General features: G+C 63.8%; 1 protein-coding gene across 1 annotated transcript; it reads right to left on the bottom strand.

Moving 5' to 3' along the window:
• Nucleotides 1-4,537: 4,537 nt before the first annotated feature.
• Nucleotides 4,538-16,693, bottom strand: LOC309617693 (uncharacterized protein; the record flags this gene model as incomplete). The annotated part of the gene is made up of 4 exons (XM_082370209.1): nt 4,538-5,086; nt 14,470-15,219; nt 15,521-15,797; nt 16,689-16,693. 3 exons carry the CDS (start codon nt 16,691-16,693, stop codon nt 14,605-14,607), a joined length of 897 nt encoding a protein of 298 aa, XP_082226335.1. The 3' UTR covers nt 4,538-5,086; nt 14,470-14,604.
• Between the last annotated feature and the right edge of the window lie 214 nt (nt 16,694-16,907).

Below are 16,907 nucleotides of genomic sequence, written 5' to 3'. Positions count from 1 at the left end.
CCGGGCAGTTTCCTGAGCTGCTGGAGGCCAAGGCCAGCGTGGGCCAGGGCCCGCCTGCATGTTGTTGGCGTGCCCGCACCTCAGCCTCGCCGGGTGGGGGCCTCCTGCAGACCTTCTGCAGCGTGCTGTCACTTCAACACCCGCCGGCCAACAGCCTCACACGGGTCTGGGCCTTTCTCTGGGGCCTTTTGGCCAATTTGAGCCATAAGATGCGTCTAACAGCAGCTCCCCACAGAGCGCTGGGGCAGCTGGGCCTGACGTGGGGAGCCCCGTGCTGGCTCACCCTGAGCACATCTCCATGCCCGGGGGGCTCTCTGAGGAGCAGCCAGGAAGCAAAGCCGTCCCCAAGGCTCGTCCTTCAGGCCAAGAGATATCTTGCTGGCAGCCCGCAGCCCCACGTGGTCCAGAGGGCCCGCCTGCTTGCGGGGAGGAACCCAGACTTGCTGGTCAGGACTTCAGATGGGCAGTGGCCACAGGGAAAGGACCACAGGGACCCTCATGTCCCCCACGCCCCGGGCCTGAGGCAAGGGCTCATGATGACCCGAGTCAGAGCAGGGACCCCGCATCCCAGAGGCCACGTCTGCCACGGGAGGGCCATACGTCGGGGTTTAAACCCCAGTGACCTCCTCTGTGTGTGGCTAGATGAAACCACCCCCTCAGAGGTGACACAGGCCGTGGGTGGGCAGTTATAACAGAGGGACGGTCCTGCAGAAATGAGAAGCCGCCGGCTAGCGGGCGCTCACTGGTCAAGTCCAAGGTTCAGAGTGTCCACCTGCTACATCAGCCCCAAGGTGGAATCACTGTGCCGCTTCCGAGGGGCACAGGGAGGGCAGGAGCCAGCCCGGGGTCACAGAGCGGCAGCCTCACCCGCTGGCCCTCAGTCCCCTGATCCGGAGAACAGGCGGTGTCCACAGAGGGCAGAGGATCTGTTTCCAGCCCCGCCTCCCGCCTTGGACGGCACCAGGCGGGCAGATGGGCCGGCGCTGCTGCAGCCGCAGTGGCAGCTGCTCTGGGAGAGGCGAGCAGGGAGCCGGCTCCACACCTCCCTCCTGAGCGGAACCTTCTGGATGTTTTGACTCATTCCACCAAATGGTCGCACAGAACCTCAAGGAGATCTGGGGGTGGGGCCCTTCTGAGTCAAAACAGCCGAGGGGTTTTCTGCGGAGGAAGGAGCGTTCTCCTGCTCTGCCGGGGCTCTGAGGCCATCCCCCCACCTGACAGCAGGGAAAGCCGAGGCCACCACTGGCCCCGGGGTCTCCCCTCTGACCCTGGGAGGCTAGGCCAGGCCTGTCGTGAGCGCAGGGCACGTGTGGAATCGGGCGGCACTTCATCCGGGGCTGCGCCCTCATCTCCCGTGCTCCCCTCAGGGTGGGCTTCCCGAGGCCGAGAGGTGGGGGGCCCTGATTGTGGCCAAGGCCGCGGGGTGCTCCCAGTCACGTGACACCCTCCCGCCCCGGTAGTGTGACTCTTTCCAGGTGACTTTTTTAACAAGAGAGCAGCTAAGGAGGCCCCGGCGCCTTGGAGGGAAAACCTGTGTCCGTAGGCCTCACCCTGACGGCCCCCCGCGGCCTGCAGGGCGGCCCCTGTGCAGACGGTGCTCCGTGCGGGTGTGCGGGACTCGCTCGCTTGCCCTTCCTGGGACCTGGGGACGTCCCGCGGCAGTGCGGGCGCTCTGAGCTCATTGTGGTTCAGACCCACAACCGTCCAGCACAGCAAGCTTCCGGGGAGTGAGCGGCACTGACCCGAGGGGCAACCTGGGCTCAGTTCCGGCCTATTCCGGCTCCACAAACCTTCCCCTCAGCTGCCAATGCCCTGAGGATGCCCGCGGGCCCTCCTGGTCTCTGAAATGCCCATCTTCCGACCCTCTCCCAGCAGCGCAGGGTTCAGGGCACAAGCGAGCTTCCCCCTCCTCCCTCTTGGCAGGCCTCGGGGTGGACGGAGAAGGAGCGCCGGCGGTCAGCTTGATCAGGAGGACGGGGTGAGTGCCAAAGCTGCCAGCCACGGGGTCACAGCCTGACCGGCGGGACCGGTTCCAGGTGTCCCGTGCGGCCTCACCCTGGGCTCCCGCACGGAGGCTTCGGCTGCGGGCAACGCAGCCCAGGAGGTCCGCAAGCCTGGGAAGGCGCAGCTCCACGCGGGGATCTCCCTCAGGGACAAACTGGCCGCTGCCGTGCGGTCATGGGGGTGGGGGGCAGGCAGACCCCGGGCGATGCCAGGGCTCCCGTCGGATCAGCCCTGCGAGTGCTTCACTGCAAAGCCTGGCGCACAGGAAGCTCGTGACTTTTTCATGCCTTAGTTTTGTTTTTTTTTTCTGTTTTTCGCCAGGCCACGTGGCACGTGGGATCTTAGTTCCCTGACCAGGGATCGAATCCACACGCCCTGCCGAGGAAGCACGGAGTCTTAGCCACTAGACTTCCCCGCCAGGGAAGTCCCCATGCCTTAGTATGTATGCCACCACCTCCACCAGCCAAAGTCCTCAGTGCCCACCGGCGGCTCCCAGGCCGTCCTCTGCCCGCCTCCCTCGTGTCTCTCCAGCCACAAGGCCACCTCGCTGGTCCTCCAATGTGCCAGGCACACTCCTGCCCCAGGGCCTTCACACAGGCTGTTCCCTATGCCAGAGGGGCTGTGCCCTGGTGGCCTCCTGGCTCCCTCCCTTCCAGGCTTCAGCTCAATGTCACCTCATCAGAGAAGCTGGACCTGGCAAGGACAGCAACTTCCCCCCAGCCATAGGCCCTCCCCGCGGGCCCTGGTGGAGAAAATGTTCCTCGTCCCCTTCGTTTATTGTCTGTCTCTCCCCAAACAGAGTAGCAGCCCCACAAGGGCAGCGGTCCGTCCGCTCGATTCTGGAACAGCGCCCGACGCACGGCAGGCCCTCAGGCGCTATTTGTGGAAGGAACGAGCAAGCAGCACCGAACCAACTACGTTCTAATCGACGGCTCGTCTCAGCTAAATGCCACCCAGCTCTGTGCCGGGTAGCAGTGACCCCCACCCTGGGGTCAGCCTCCCGGGCTTCGTCCAGGAAGGAAACAACGGCTGGAAAGCGGGGTCACGCTGCAGGGGGAGCCCTGTGAGCAGATGTGAGCGGAGGCGGGGGGCGGGAAAGCACCGTCTGCAGTCAGAACGCAAACCCCCGGCCCCCCCGAAGCTGGGGCCACGGTGGCTTTGGCCAGGCCCACCCACCCCCAGCATGCAGGGAGCTCAGAGGAGCGAGGAACTCAAGCTCTGCTGCAGCTCGAGAGCTACGCTGTCTTCCAGTTTGGAGAGAAATGAAAAATCATCATCTCATGCACCCTGGCCAGGCCCTGGGTATTCGGATTCTGCCCTGTGTCCAGACAGGCTAGGGGAGGGGCCGGCGCCTCTGGTAGGGGAGGGTCCATCTGTCCTTCTCCAGGGACCCCCCCACGTGGGGTGGGAGCCGGGGTGCCCAGGGGGACAAGCTGTGTCAGCTGATGGCGGACAGGCACACCACGAGGCGCCAGCCTGCTCCTGGCTCTGCAGTGGCCCCGGGGGCCCGGGCTCCCTGGCACCTGGGAAGGAAAATGCCTAACCTCTCAGTGGCTCCCGGGACGGGCCGTCTTGGCTGGGGAGACTGAAGCAGAGGTGACCTGGAGTGAGCTCCACCGCCCTCCCCTCCTCCGCCCCAGGCCCAGGTTCTGCAGGGTCCCAACCCCCAGGGGCCTGTCCTGACCCCCCACCCTGAAACCTTCCGTAATTCTTCCTGCTGGAGGGGGGCTCCTGGCCACGCCACACAGGCTCCTTATACACGAGGAGTCCCCCGTCCTGGGTGGCCAGAGGGAGGATCTGAGGACATCACGAGGTGGAGACTCAGTGTCCCCGCCGGGCCCCATCCAAACTCCCAACCCAGGAATCCGAGAGCCGGCACCTGGTGGTTCTACGCCACGGAGTGAGGGGTGTTCTGGCCACAGCAGGCGGAGCTGGATAACTTCTCTGCGAGCTCGCCCGTCCCAGCGAGTTGTTTCTGGGGCGTGCCCTCTCCTGCCTCTCAGCTGCCCCTGGAGTGAGCCCTCGAGACGCCGCCGTTTGGGAGCCAGCGGGGTCAGGTTGAGGTGGACGGCATGACCCTGGCCGCCTCCCCCCGCGGCCCCCACGCAGGCAGGACTCACGGCCCGACTCCAGGGCTGGAGAGCAGATGAGATAACTGTTTGTGGAACCAAATACAGCGACAGCTTGCAGGCAGGCGGGCCCTGCTGTTCAAACAGCCCTCTCCCAGCACCCGGCGAGGGCATCCCCACAGCCGCGACCCTGGCATCGCCGCCCGTGAGATGGGGGCGCTCACAGGTGACACACGTTCCTGATCCCCTGGGCCTCCTGTGTGTCAGGCTCCCGCCTGGGCTCTGGGGCAGCGGGGAACAGACAGACGGAAGTCCTGCCCTCACAGAGCTGACCTTCCAGGAGGGAGATGTGGTGCCGTGCAAAGAGGCCCAGCGGGGAGGGGGAGGGGGAGGGGCGGCCGTGGGCACTCATGCAGAGAGGACTGCTGGGCGGGACGGAGGGGGGCACTGGGAGCCGCGTGTGAGGGTGGGGGGAGCACGTGGGCAGAGGGACCCGCCAGTCCCTGGTGTGCCGGGGAAACAGCAAGGCAGGCGGGTCAGGGGAACGTTTTGCAGGGCAGGGCTATGTGGCCTTGAAGCCACCGCAGCCATCTGGGCAATCTGGCTCTGTCCCCGGAGGAGCCACATCTGACTAGTTTTCCGGGGGCCTCTCCGGCTGCCACGTGGAGGCCCCAAACCGCCTGCCCTGTGAGTGGGGGGAGGGCAAGGGTGAAGCCGGAGACCAGGTGCAGAATCTTGCTCATGCCACGGACGCGGGACGCAGGTGCCAAGGAGACGCGGTAACTGTTTGCGGAACCAAATACAAGGACAGCTTGCGGGCAGACGAGCCCTGCCGGCCCAACCACCCTCCAGGCTCCTGGCAGGGCATCCCCGACTGCCAGTAAACACCACCCCGCCCCGCCCCGGGCCAGGGTGTGTCACCTGTGGAAGGAGTGGGCCGACCCGGTTAGGCGACTCTGGGAAGCCGGGCGACCAGGGCGGGAGGCTCTTCTTGTGAATTTGTCCCTCGAAACCTGGGGGACAGTGAGTTAAACCGAGTGACCACTCGGCACAGCGGTTCCTGCCCCAGGAGTGAGCCCAAGAGAGCTGACAACACACCCCCACCCAAAAGTGTGCACACGAAGGTTCACAGCGGATTAGCCACACTCGCCGAAGGTGGAGGCAGACCAGCTGTCCCTCAACTGACGATGGACACACACAAAACGTGCAGATCCGCGCAGTCCAATCTCATTGTTAAAAAGGAGTGAAGCACTGACACGTGTGACAACACGGACGAACCTCGCTGAGGGGCAGGAGCCAGTCGTGTACCTGAAACGCCCAGAACGGGCAGGTCCACGGCGACGGAAAGCCGAGCAGTGGTTGCCAGGGGCTGGGGCGGGGGTGGGGTGGGAGTGAATACCGGTGGGTGGGGTGGGAGTGAATACTGGTGGGTATGGGTCTCCTCTTTTTGGGGTGATGAGAATGTTTGGAATTTCATGGTGGTGATGGTTGTACAACATTGTGAATGTGTTAAATGCCACCGAACCGCACACTTAAAAGTGGTTACGGCGGTAAATGTTATGTTCTGTGTACTTTACAATAAAAAAGAAACCCAGTGGGGAGACGGAGGCAGGCAGGACGCGACCTTGTCCTCCCCCCGTGGCCCGTCTGCGTTGCTAACAGCCCAGGATGGGGAGTCCACGTGTGATGGGGACACGCTGCCCTCCCCGCTTGGCGGCCAGGGCCGGCCCGCAGCAGCGCAAACTGGGAGGGTCATGGCCCTCTTCCCAGGCGCAAGGCTCTTGGTGACCTGGGGGTCCCAGCCCTACAAGTGGGCAGGAGGGTGGCTACCTTGCTGACCCCAACCCAGGCTCCCCTGGGGCTGGTGGTCCCAGGAAGGAAGATGGTGAGGCCGGGCCCCACTGGCTAGTGACCCGCTACCTTCCAACACACGCCCCGCATCCGGAGGCACGCCCTTCGGGAGTCAGCAGGGACCCTGAGGACAGTCTGCCTAAATAACCTCATGAACCAGGAGGCCTAACTGTACTAAAGGCCCCTGTGACGTGAGGATTACCAGCCGGAAAGGGGTTCGGGTGGCAACTGAAGGAACCTCAGCCGCTTTGAGAATCAGATAAAAGCCTTCGGAACGCGAGGCGTTGGCACAGGTCAAGCCCAGGACCGCGTGACCACCCTGACCTGTCCTCCCCTCCACCCCGAAGCCCCCAGGGCCGTACAAGCCCCGACACCTCCACCCCTCCGCCCGGGCCAGGAACTGTGCTGGTCCCTAACCAGGGATTTAACGATCACGATTGCAGAGATTCTGAAAAGGTTTCACACGAACAGAGAGGAAACCGAGGCTCCAAGAAACCGCATAACATGTTGGAGCCAAGGGCGAGCCTGTGGGCCGAGATTCCAACTGGGCGCCTGACACCCTGAACGAGGCTCTCCCACAACAAAGCCAGGCACATGTGAAGTGACAGGCGTCCTGGGACAGTCCCTGTAGATGGTAGTGACAAGCATCCTGGGACAGTCCTTGTCTAGGTGTAGTGACAGGCATTCTGGGGTGGTCCATGTAGATGGTGGTGACAGGCGTCCTGTGACAGTCCTTGAAAATGGTGGTGACAGGAGTCCTGGGACAGTCCTTGTCTATGTGTAGCGACAGGAGTCCTGGGACAGTCCATGCAGATGGTGGTGACAGGCGTCCTGGGACAGTCCATGCAGATGGTGGTGACAGGCGTCCTGGGACAGTCCATGCAGATGGTGGTGACAGGCGTCCATGCAGATGGTGGTGACAGGCGTCCTGGGACAGTCCATGCAGATGGTGGTGACAGGCGTCCTGGGACAGTCTAGGCTGGCTGCACAGCTCCCCTGTGAGTGCCCCCCGGGCTGCTGCCCTCAGGACAGTCGAGGGAGGTCACACATCCTTCTTCTGCCTGGTTTTCACAGCCTTGCACACACACTTACGTGCCCCGTGTGCACCCCCCACGTGCCCACTCACACACAGGGCTCCCGAGGCAGGGTGAGGTCCACCGTGGGCCCCGGAGGGAGCTGCTCCCCCTCCACCAGGGACCTCCCTGAAGCCCGGCCCCCTCCTCACCAAGTCGACGGAAGGGCAGTGAGCTGGGAAGCACACCTTTTCAGGCATAAGTGCCCTGGCTTCAGACCGTTCTACCCACATGCTGACTGTGGGACAGAAGGGGCCTCTCCAGCCCGTGCTGGGGGCTTGGGCTCGATGCGCAGAGGGGGGCACGGTTCTCCTGGATGAGCTCCACCCTCTTCGGTGCCCGTGTCTGGATACTGCGTCCTCCAGGCCCTGTGTCTGCCCACATCTGTCCTCCAGGACCATCTTCTCAAAATGCAAATCTAACCAGCACCCCACCCCACCCAGCTCAGCTCAGGGGGCTTTCCTGGGCCTCTGAGACTCCAGGGACAAAGACCAGAGTCCCCTCTGGGTCCATCATGCCCCACAGTCCTCCCGCCTGGCCCCAGCCCCCTGGCCTCCGTGTGGTCTGTCACCTCCGCAGGGTCGTCCCCAACACATGCCTCACAATGCCACACACCTGCACCCCCAGCGCCATCACAGCAGCCCTCAGTGCTGTGGCCACTTGAGAATTCCCTGTGCCCGCACCCTGCTCTGTCCGACGTGGCGGCCACCAGCCAGCCAACGTGGTTGCTCAGAACTCAGACTCAGAGTAGTGTAAGACACACGTGGAATTTCAAAGTCTTTTTTCTTTTTTTTAAATTTTATTTATCTTTGGCTGTGTCAGGTCTTCGTTGCTGCGCGCGGGCTTTCTCTACTTGTGGCGAGCGGGGGCTACACTTCGTTGCGGTGCGTGGGCTTCTCATTGTGGTGGCCTCTCTTGTTGTGGAGCATAGGCTCTAGGTGCGCGGGCTTCAGTAGTCGTGAGACATGGGCTTCAGTAGTCGTGGCTCGCGGGCTCTAGAGCGCAGGCTCAGTAGTTGTGGCGCACAGGCTTAGTTGCTCCGCGGCATGTGGGATCTTCCCGGACCAGGGATAGAACCCGTGTCCCCTGCGTTGGCAGGCGGATTTTTATCCACTGCATCACCAGGGAAATCTCTCAAAGTCTTTTTTAAGAAAGATCTCAATAATTGAAAAAAAACAATTGCCTGTTGAAATGACAACATTTTGGATATATTGGGTTAAATAACATACATCAGTAAAATTATGTGGGTTTCCTTTTCCTTTTTCCCTTTTCTCATTGCGGCCACAATCGTAACTGACACAGTCTGCTCTGCTTGTGGGTGCTGGGCGCAGGCTGGGCTCACCAGGCCGTGGGGGCCGACATGTCCTGGGAGAAGCGTCATTCAGAGCATCTCCTGTGGGACACGGCCTCAGGGGTCCCAGAGGGCACATGGCATGTCCCACCCTCTAACAGCTACTCGGATCACAAACCGAGCAAACTCCAAACTTCCGTGAGGGCTCCGAATAGTCCAAAGAGACACCGGCACGTAGAGAGGCCATCTCAGGGCTCAGGGACTCTCCGTCCACACACGATCGGACCCCGGGGAGTCATCTGGGCAAAGAGCACGTGAGTGGACAAGATCAACGGTTGGCGGGCCACGTGGAGAGGGTCTCAGCCAGACCCCCGACCCTGAGCCTTCACAAGCGGGGATCTTTCCCAGGTAAAAGCGACGCCTGTAGTGCTGTCCAGTGCGTACTCCAAGGTGTGTGGCAGATGGGGTCACAGCAAGGCGGTGTCGTCCTGTCCCCTGCCTGTAGACAGGCACCTGGTGGGGCGAGCACGGCTGCTCGTCAAGGGAGTGGATAGGACCGCGTGCCCTGTACTCTCCTGCCCAGATGTTCTCTACGTCAGCAGAAGGACCTCTCTGCCAGGAGCATGGCCACCCCCGCCGTCCACGTCCGTGCTGCCAGCACAGCCTGGTGTGCAAGTGTCAGCACACAAACACCTGCCCTTCCCTCCGCCCTGTGCACAGCCAGCTCAGACACGGAATGCTGCCGTCTGTGCTCTGCCCGGGGCAGGGGTGGCCGGTGCCCCACTCTGACTTCTCAGGGGCAGGGAGGTCGGAGGAAAGGGCCCCTGTGTTTACTGCGCTCACGAGTCCAGGCTGGGCTGGGTGGGCTCGGGAAGCCCAAGGCCCAGGGAGAAGTTGCACCAGCTGTTGGGGGAACCAGGTGTGGCGGAAACACAGAGGCTCTGGACTCAGATGACCTGGGCTCCTGAGTTGGAATCCCACCTCTGCCACCGAGGTGGGATGTGATGATGCTACTGGATGTCATGATGCCAGCCCCAGTTTCCCTCTGTGAGCTGGGAGGGGAGCGGAGCATGGGGGTGCAGGGCACGCAGCCCTGGTCCCTGGCTCTGAGCTAGCTGCGTCCCCAGCGTGGGGAGGAGGGTCAGCAGGCGTGGGGGCCTGGGCTATGCTGGAGGACGCAGCCTGTCTCTCTGGATCACCCCGGTTCGGGCAGGAGGACACAGGCGCAAGCTGGGAATCAGAGAAACAGGGCGTGACTGCAGAGCTGTGACGGCACTGGCACTGAGTGTCCCCCAGAGAGGGGCTGTGACAGCCACGTCTAGAGCCACCAATCAGCCAGATACACCCGACCTTTCACCCCTCATTACAACCCAAAGAGAGAGGAGCCAGTGCGACTGTATTTTGCATTGAAATAGACTCAGAGAGGGTGAGTGATGTGCTGCCGGTCACACAGCCACCAGGAGGGGAATCAGGATTCCCATCTCAGCAGTGGGGCTCAGAGAGGCCAGGGTGGTGCCTCCCCCCCTCCACACAGCCTGGGTGAACAAGACAGAGGCTCCCCAAGCTGGGGGGGGGGCTGTGGCCTCCTCTGGTCCTAAAGACCCCCACCTCTCCAGCCTCTCAACACGTCCCCCGCCTGCCTGTAAGAGGGGCCACAGCAGCCGGAAGGCTTTCCTTTCCTGCCGTGGCTTCACCCTGGCTTTCTCGGGTGCTCCCGGGTCGGGACCACAGGGTGAGTACCTCCTTGTGGGTCCCACACGTGGCCCAGGGCGGTCAGGTACACAAGGAGCCCTCCAGACCTGCCCCGGCAGCTGCGGCTCCTGCCCTGCCCCCGCGGTGGACTTTTCTCTGCCCAAGTAAACAGAAGGCGCCCAGCGCCGGACGTCCTCCCAAACCTCCTCCTGCCACATCCACGACGCTCTGGCCTCAGCGGCAGTGGGAGGTCCAAGCACCCAGGCTCCGGGAGGCTGGAAGCGGGTGTGGACGGTGAGCAGGACACCGGAAGCCGAGAGCGTGTGGGTGATCCGCCGGGCGGGGCTGCGGGCGCCCTGGCCCCAAGAGAAGGTTTCCTCATTGCAGCCAAAAGCATCTTTGCTTTCCTTCCCACCGACATTTGGCTGCCGGTGCAGTCCCCGGATTACAAAGAGCAGAAGTCCTGACTCCTGTTTTGTTGCTGCAGGAAACTGCTGCACACGGTGCGTTCATCGGAGGCTCCACTCAGCCATGCACCAAGTGCCCCGGGTACGCCGTGAACTCAGACGCGGGAACCGGGAACCCACTATTCCTCGCTTTCCTTATCCTGAGTTTCCATCCCTAGCGCCAGGCCTCTGCCTGGCTCTTTCCACGGAGGTTACGAGGGTGACATCCTGCCCAGGAGTCTGTTTACAGATGCCAAGCCCTTGCTGGCATTTGTGTGCTTGGCTTAGGGGCCCTGCCCTCCGCACTGCCTCATCTGGGCCCCCATGGAACAGGGTTCCGGCCTCAGAACCGTGGCAGCAGAAGCACGCCTGCTCCTTTTTTGCCCAGAAGTCTGGGGGCATGATGCCCAGAAAGGATTTGGAGGTGTGTCCAACAGTCTTGGAGCCTGACCCTCAGGATAAACAGCGTGGTGCCCGCCCAGCCTGGCCTGGACCCGGAGACCCACGCCTCTAGGAGCTGTGACCTCGTGCAAAAAAGGAGCCTCCACCAACCAACCCCTCTGAGCTCCCCGCTCCCCGTGAGCCTGGGCCCTCAAAGGCCACACCCCAGACAGACACCCACCAATCACGAGCTACCAGCCTCCTCCTGCCCCTCCCTCGGACGCAGAGGCTCCAGGTGGGGGGACATGGGAATCTGTCGGGGGCTCTAAGGAAGCATGCCTGCAGGCCCCACACTGGCCCTCCGGAGTCGGAACTTGGCGGAAAGCTCAAGGTGCCTGTCCACCCTCTGGTGGACCTCTCCCGGCCTCAGTGTCCCCATCTGGAGAATGTGACAGCAAGGGTGCCCACCTTCAGGGTTGTCCTGAGGTCAAATGAGAGGAAACAGCCTGCCATCAGGGTGTGAGCTGCTGTTGGTGCTGCGTCATGATCACTCTACCCCCTGCCTGGATGACCACCTGTCCAGCAATGCAGCGATGGGTGACGAGCACCTTCCAGAGCCAGTCTGGTCCAGTAAATGCAACAGTGGCCACATTCCCGCATTTACAAATTACAGAGTTCAGGCCCCCCCACCCGGGTCTGGGAGGTGACACCAGCTGCCCAACAGCAATGCCAGTGTTCTAACAGACAATGTCCAGTGGCTTCTAGAGGGCCTTGAGTGACAATGACCACGCCCCCCACCTCCTACCCCTCCCCTGCCCAGGGTGGTGGCACGGGGGAGGGGGCTGGCCTTGGGCCTCTGTGACCCAGACAGGGCAGAGGTGCTCACCGTCCCCGGCCCTGATCCCAGGTGGCCCCCAGCCCCAGGTGGTGCCCTGGGTGTCAGTTACAACTGTGCCCCACGAGCCTGAGACCGTGTCCAGGTGAGGGTTCCGACATCTGGGGCGTTAACCCCTCCTTAGCACCCAGCAGTCACCACCAGCACCCCCAGGTGTGGGAGGAACCCTGACAGGCGGGCCGGGGACGAGGGCCACAGACACAGGGAGGCCAAGGCAGCTGCTGTCTGGGTGGGGGTGGGGCACCCGGGCTCCCCTCATGGAATCGACAGCCCACACCTCCCCGGGCGTCTGTGAAACGGGCGAAGTCCCACCGCCCCACAGGCTGTCCTGCAGACTCAGGCGGTGAGTGTGAGCGCTGAACCTGGCTGGGCAACGCGTGCCTGGTCCCCAGGCTGACTCGTGCTGGCGGCAGGACAGACCACACGCGGTGAGAGCTGGGCCATGGGCAGGACAGAGCTGCCCCACGGAAACGCCAGTTCCCGCCCCCAGAGCACCACTCATTAAGCACCTACTGTGTGCTAGCTCTTCACCTCGCCCACGTTCTGGATTCTGAGCACACATGTGTGCACACACATGCACACACTGACTGGCAAGGGAATTCAGAAGAACTGAATTCAACCACCACCCTGCAGGTCCTGGAGGAGGCAGACAAGTGGCTGGAAGGGGGAGGGTGCCGAGAGCGCCAGGGCACTTCCAGGTGGCAGGGAGATGCCTCCCCCAACACCACCCTGCACTGCTGCCCGGCGACCAGCGCGCAAAGCCACCCCCCTACAGCAGCCTCGTGGGCTTGGATCTTGTGGATTAGTGACCCAGCCTGCCGGCGTCTCCAGATCCTTACGTACGAAGGAAAATTAATTTCTTCCAGTTATGCAGAAATGAAAATATGTGGACCCAAATCAGAGAGATTTCCTGCAGGTGGTAACTCATTATGCGGATCACCTGGTGACAGAGGAAGGGCTGGTGGGTGGCCCGGAGCAGCCCCAGAGGGTCCTGGAGGAAGATGTCTGCCCCACATCGTCCAGCTCGCCAGCCTGGGGACCCTGGGTGGGCTTGCGAGCAACCGGGTACCACGTCCCTTCCCCCCATCACACACAGATCAAGGCAACTCCAGAGAGCGCCGGATTCCGACAGAAAATTGGTCCTAATGTGATATCCCCTCCCACCCAGAGTCCGCCTAGCTCTCGGGAGCCCCAGGCGCCACATCTGTTCCTGTGCTCAGCGCCCCTACCCTCCTCTTCCCTCGCATCGTATGAGGGTGGCCCGGCAACAGAGCCCCACGCAGCGCAGCCGGGCTCTTTAGGGACCAGGCTGTCAGCCGCACAGAACAGAGAACAGAACCCCCTGCCTCCCTGGGACCCCCCCCCCCCATGCAGAGGACAGAAGGTGGGAGGTGGGGTGACACAGCGAGACCCCAGTGCCCGTCCCAGTGCCAGCCTCTCTGAGTGCGCCCTGTCCCTGCCCCTGAAAAGATGCCGGGGGTTGCCTGGCACCCAGGGCAGGCAAGAGCTAACCCCCCCAGGGGCCCAACCTCAAGAAGTTTCTCAAACCTTGCGGCAACTTGGGAGAGCGACGAGGGACACAGAATAGCTGCCCTCCCTCTGTCCCCGGCCAGCCCCTGTCCTCTGAGGGCGGCCGCCCTGGGAACCTCCTGTTTCTGGGTCCAGGGGAGGAAACACACGCCCAGTTAGACATAATGATTTGGTGTCCTGGCCGCCAGTCAAAGTCAGGGCCTGATGGTTGCTCAGATCACCCCCCACAGGAGCACAGGATCTCTATTCTCAAAGGAAATATGTTTCTCCCTGGTCTCTGGAACAGGCCAGAGGTCGGCCAGCCTCAGCCCAAACGGTGGGGAATACAGTTATTTTGGGGATTTTGGGCGGGGGGAGTGGCAGGGGTCTCCACTCCTACAGGGGTCTGAGCACACACGCAGCTCCCAGGGGCCGGAAGGAGGAACAGCCTGGGGCTGTGTGTTCAGAGCCCGGTGGCTCAGAGCGTGGCTTGCCACCAGCCCCGCCGCCTCCTGCTCCACGTAAGCCCGTCTAGGGCTGAATTTCCAGCCATCTGTCCCTCCACGTCGGCTCACACCTCCCTCCCCGCCGTTCCCACAGCCTGGCTCCCAGCCTGCCCAACATGCAGATGGACGGTTCCCAAAGCGTGTGAGCAGAATCGCTGCCACGGGGCTGCGCCCGAGGCCCCGGAGCTGTCAGGATCCAGCGGCTGTTGTTTAAGACCTTCTCCCCACCCACGGGGAGTGGGGGCAGGGCCCACCCCCCCAGGACTTCACCCCTCAAAATGTTTAACGGCTCCTGCGCTGGGAGGCATGTCCAGGAACCAAAACAAGAGGGGGAGGGGCTAGAGGGAGCTCTGGCCCTCCTCCCCAGCCTGGCCACAGGCACCTCCATCTGTCCTAGGGTCACCCTCTCTGCCCCCCAAACAGTCCCCTGTCACATGGCCCGAGGCCTCTTTGTCAGGAAGCGCGGGCACCGCAGGGGAACCCGCAGGACTCCCCACCTTCCGCACGCAGGTCCCACCTTAGGTCTGACCACACCCCCAGCAGGTCAAGCTCCCGCTCACCTTGGGGGTGGTCAGTGGGCGGGCGCTGAGTGGGCTGGCCCCACCCCGCTGTGGGCTCCAACTTTGCAAAGTGGGGAGGGGGTGCCTCGGGAGGCCCACGCACTGTGCATGGCTGCAGGGAGGCCCTAGGACAGCAGCCGCGGGCGGGGTCGGGTGACAGCGCGGCAGCGCGCGGACAGACGGGACACTTACGGTCCGGGGGTCCGGCGGACGGGAGGCGATTGCACTCTCGCGACCCGGCTCCTGAAGTGGCTTTTCCTTCGAACTCGGTCCCTGCCTCCGTAACTTGGGGGCAATCCGCGCGCTGTCTTCTCGCGCCGGCCGCGCTCAGGCGCGAGACGGGGCCCGGGCGCGCGGGGCGGCTGCCCGGGCCATGCCCAGTCGGGCTCCGGGCCGCTCACTCCGCCCGCCGGCCGCCCGCGCGGGAACAAAGCGCGCACGCCGCCCCGGGCGGTCTCCGGCCTCCGCGGCCCGCGCCCGGTCCAGCCGCCGCGCCTTTGGCTCGCGGGCGCCGGCTACGGCTGCCGCGCGCTCGCCCGAGCGTCTCACGGGGCCCCGCGGCCCCCGCCCCGCGCGCCCCGCCTCCGCCTCCTGCCCCTCGTCGCCGCCGCCGCCGCTGCGCCACCTGCCTCCTGCTCGGCGCCCATCGCGCTCAGCTCCGCCCCGGGGCGCCAGGCTCCGTGCGGGGCCGGCGCGGGAGAGTGGCTCCGCCCGCCGCCGCCCAACGCCGAGGGCCGCCCCCGCCGTCCCAGTCACTCGGGCGGCCGCGGTCCCCGGGGCGCGTCCTGGGAAGTCGGCCGAGGGCGCGGGCCAGCCTTGGGGACCGGAGGCTCTAGGGCGCAGCCGGCGGCCGGGAGCGCGGGTGCGAGTGTGGAGGCTGCGCGGGCGGGTGTGAGCGGGGCGAGTGCGGGTGCGCGGGGTGCCGGGGTGGGAGAGCGGCTGCTGTGGAGAGAGAGGCAGCCCGTGAGGGCAGCGCAGGGTGCCGCGGAGCGCGGAGAGTGCGGGAGCGCGGGATGTCGTGGTGGGGGGGTCGCGGGTGCCGCGGGGGTGGCAGTGTGGGTGCTGTGGGCCGGGAGCGCGGGCTGCCGTGGGGAGAGCCGTGAGGGTGCCGTGCAGGGAGCTCGAGTGGCGCGCTCGGCGGGGCCCTCGCCCGCGCCCACCCCCGCCGCCGCCGCCTCCGCAGGCCGCGCCCTGGGCGGGCGAGTGGGGGCCTGGAGCTGAGCGCGCCGCCGCGCACACCCACCTCGGAGCAGTCGGCGGGCGCCCGCCTCGCAGTTTTACAGCCGCGGCGTCTGGCGTCCCGGCGGGAGGCGAGCGGCAGGCGTCCCTCCTCCAGCCGCCGCGCCCCCCCGCCCGCCGCCTGCCGCCTGCCGCCTGCCGCCCGCCGCCCGCCGCCTGCCGCCTGCCGCGTGGGCCGGGCCGGGCTGGGGCCGCCTCCACGCTCGGCCGGCAGGGGGCGCCCTCTCGCCGCGCCCCGCACCGCGCGCCCTGGTGGCCTCTGCCCCACGCTGACCGAGTTACTGAGCGGAGTGCGGGGGCGCAGGATCCCGGCTCACAGCTTCTGGCCTGGGGCGTTTGCGTGTGCTCGGCATTTATCTGCGTCCCATTCGTTTAATGTCACCCTGCAGGAACGCCCAAGCCGCTGCCCTGGCCTCTGTGCGCCTCGCTTCTCCCTGCCTGCAACCCTCGCCCTACCTCCCTACCCGCACCCACTTTGCCTCTTTCCTTAAAGTGCTTTGCGGCATATCTGGTGCATTTGCCCGGTTGGTACATTTTAGCAAAATCGGTGCCTTTTCCCTTCCTTCTTCCTCCAACAGACACAGACTATTTCTTAGAGACAAGCTGGGGTCCCAAGGTCACGGTCTTAGGAGACAGAGGGGCCAGAACTTCAAGAACAGTACAGCCCTGATTTGCATCTCATTTGGCATAAATCTGCATGCGAAGGTCCAAGGTCCCCAATTCCCAAGTACAAAAATACAGCGATGTGCCAAAAAATATCCTTCTTCTTGACTGAGCCCTGCCCACTGGGGCGAGCTAGGCAGAGGAAGCTGGTGGGAACACAATGCAAGGCTCTGGGGGGGGGCACCCCTGCCCCATCCTGGTGGCCACCCCCAGGGGCACTGCTCCGGGATCTGTCAGCTGGGTCACCAACTAGCCGTGTGGCCCCCACCAGTCCCTTGACCTCCTGGGCCTCTGTCCTTGTGGAAATGAGGGGTGTGGTGAAGGATTACTTGGAACACAAATGTCTGGCATCTCCCATCCCCTGGCTTTCAGAATGTGATCAGGTGTGGACCCCTCCTGTCCTGGGAGAAGAGCAAAGGGTCCTGAACCCGTGTCACAGAAGAACGTGGATCTAAAAGCAAGTGTTCCAGACTTCATACATCAGTGTTTATTCATACCAGCTCCCCTACTTCATGGACGCTGAGGCACCACAGATTTTAAGATGCACCATCATTTTAAGTGCCACTAAGAAAAGAGAACACTCTCCCCGTTATAATCCTAAGATGCCTCTAGATTTCAGATATGTTAACATGCCACCAGCGGGCTAGGTGGAGCATTGAGCATCAAACAGACAGTCTGAAGCCAGCCTCAGGGGCTTTCGGCCAGGCAGGGAGGTGGACCAAAGGACA

Source organism: Balaenoptera borealis, assembly GCF_965194805.1.
Source record: "Balaenoptera borealis genome assembly, chromosome: 19".
Taxonomy (NCBI): Eukaryota; Metazoa; Chordata; class Mammalia; order Artiodactyla; family Balaenopteridae; genus Balaenoptera; species Balaenoptera borealis.
This window is presented reverse-complemented; position numbering and strand designations above follow the sequence as displayed.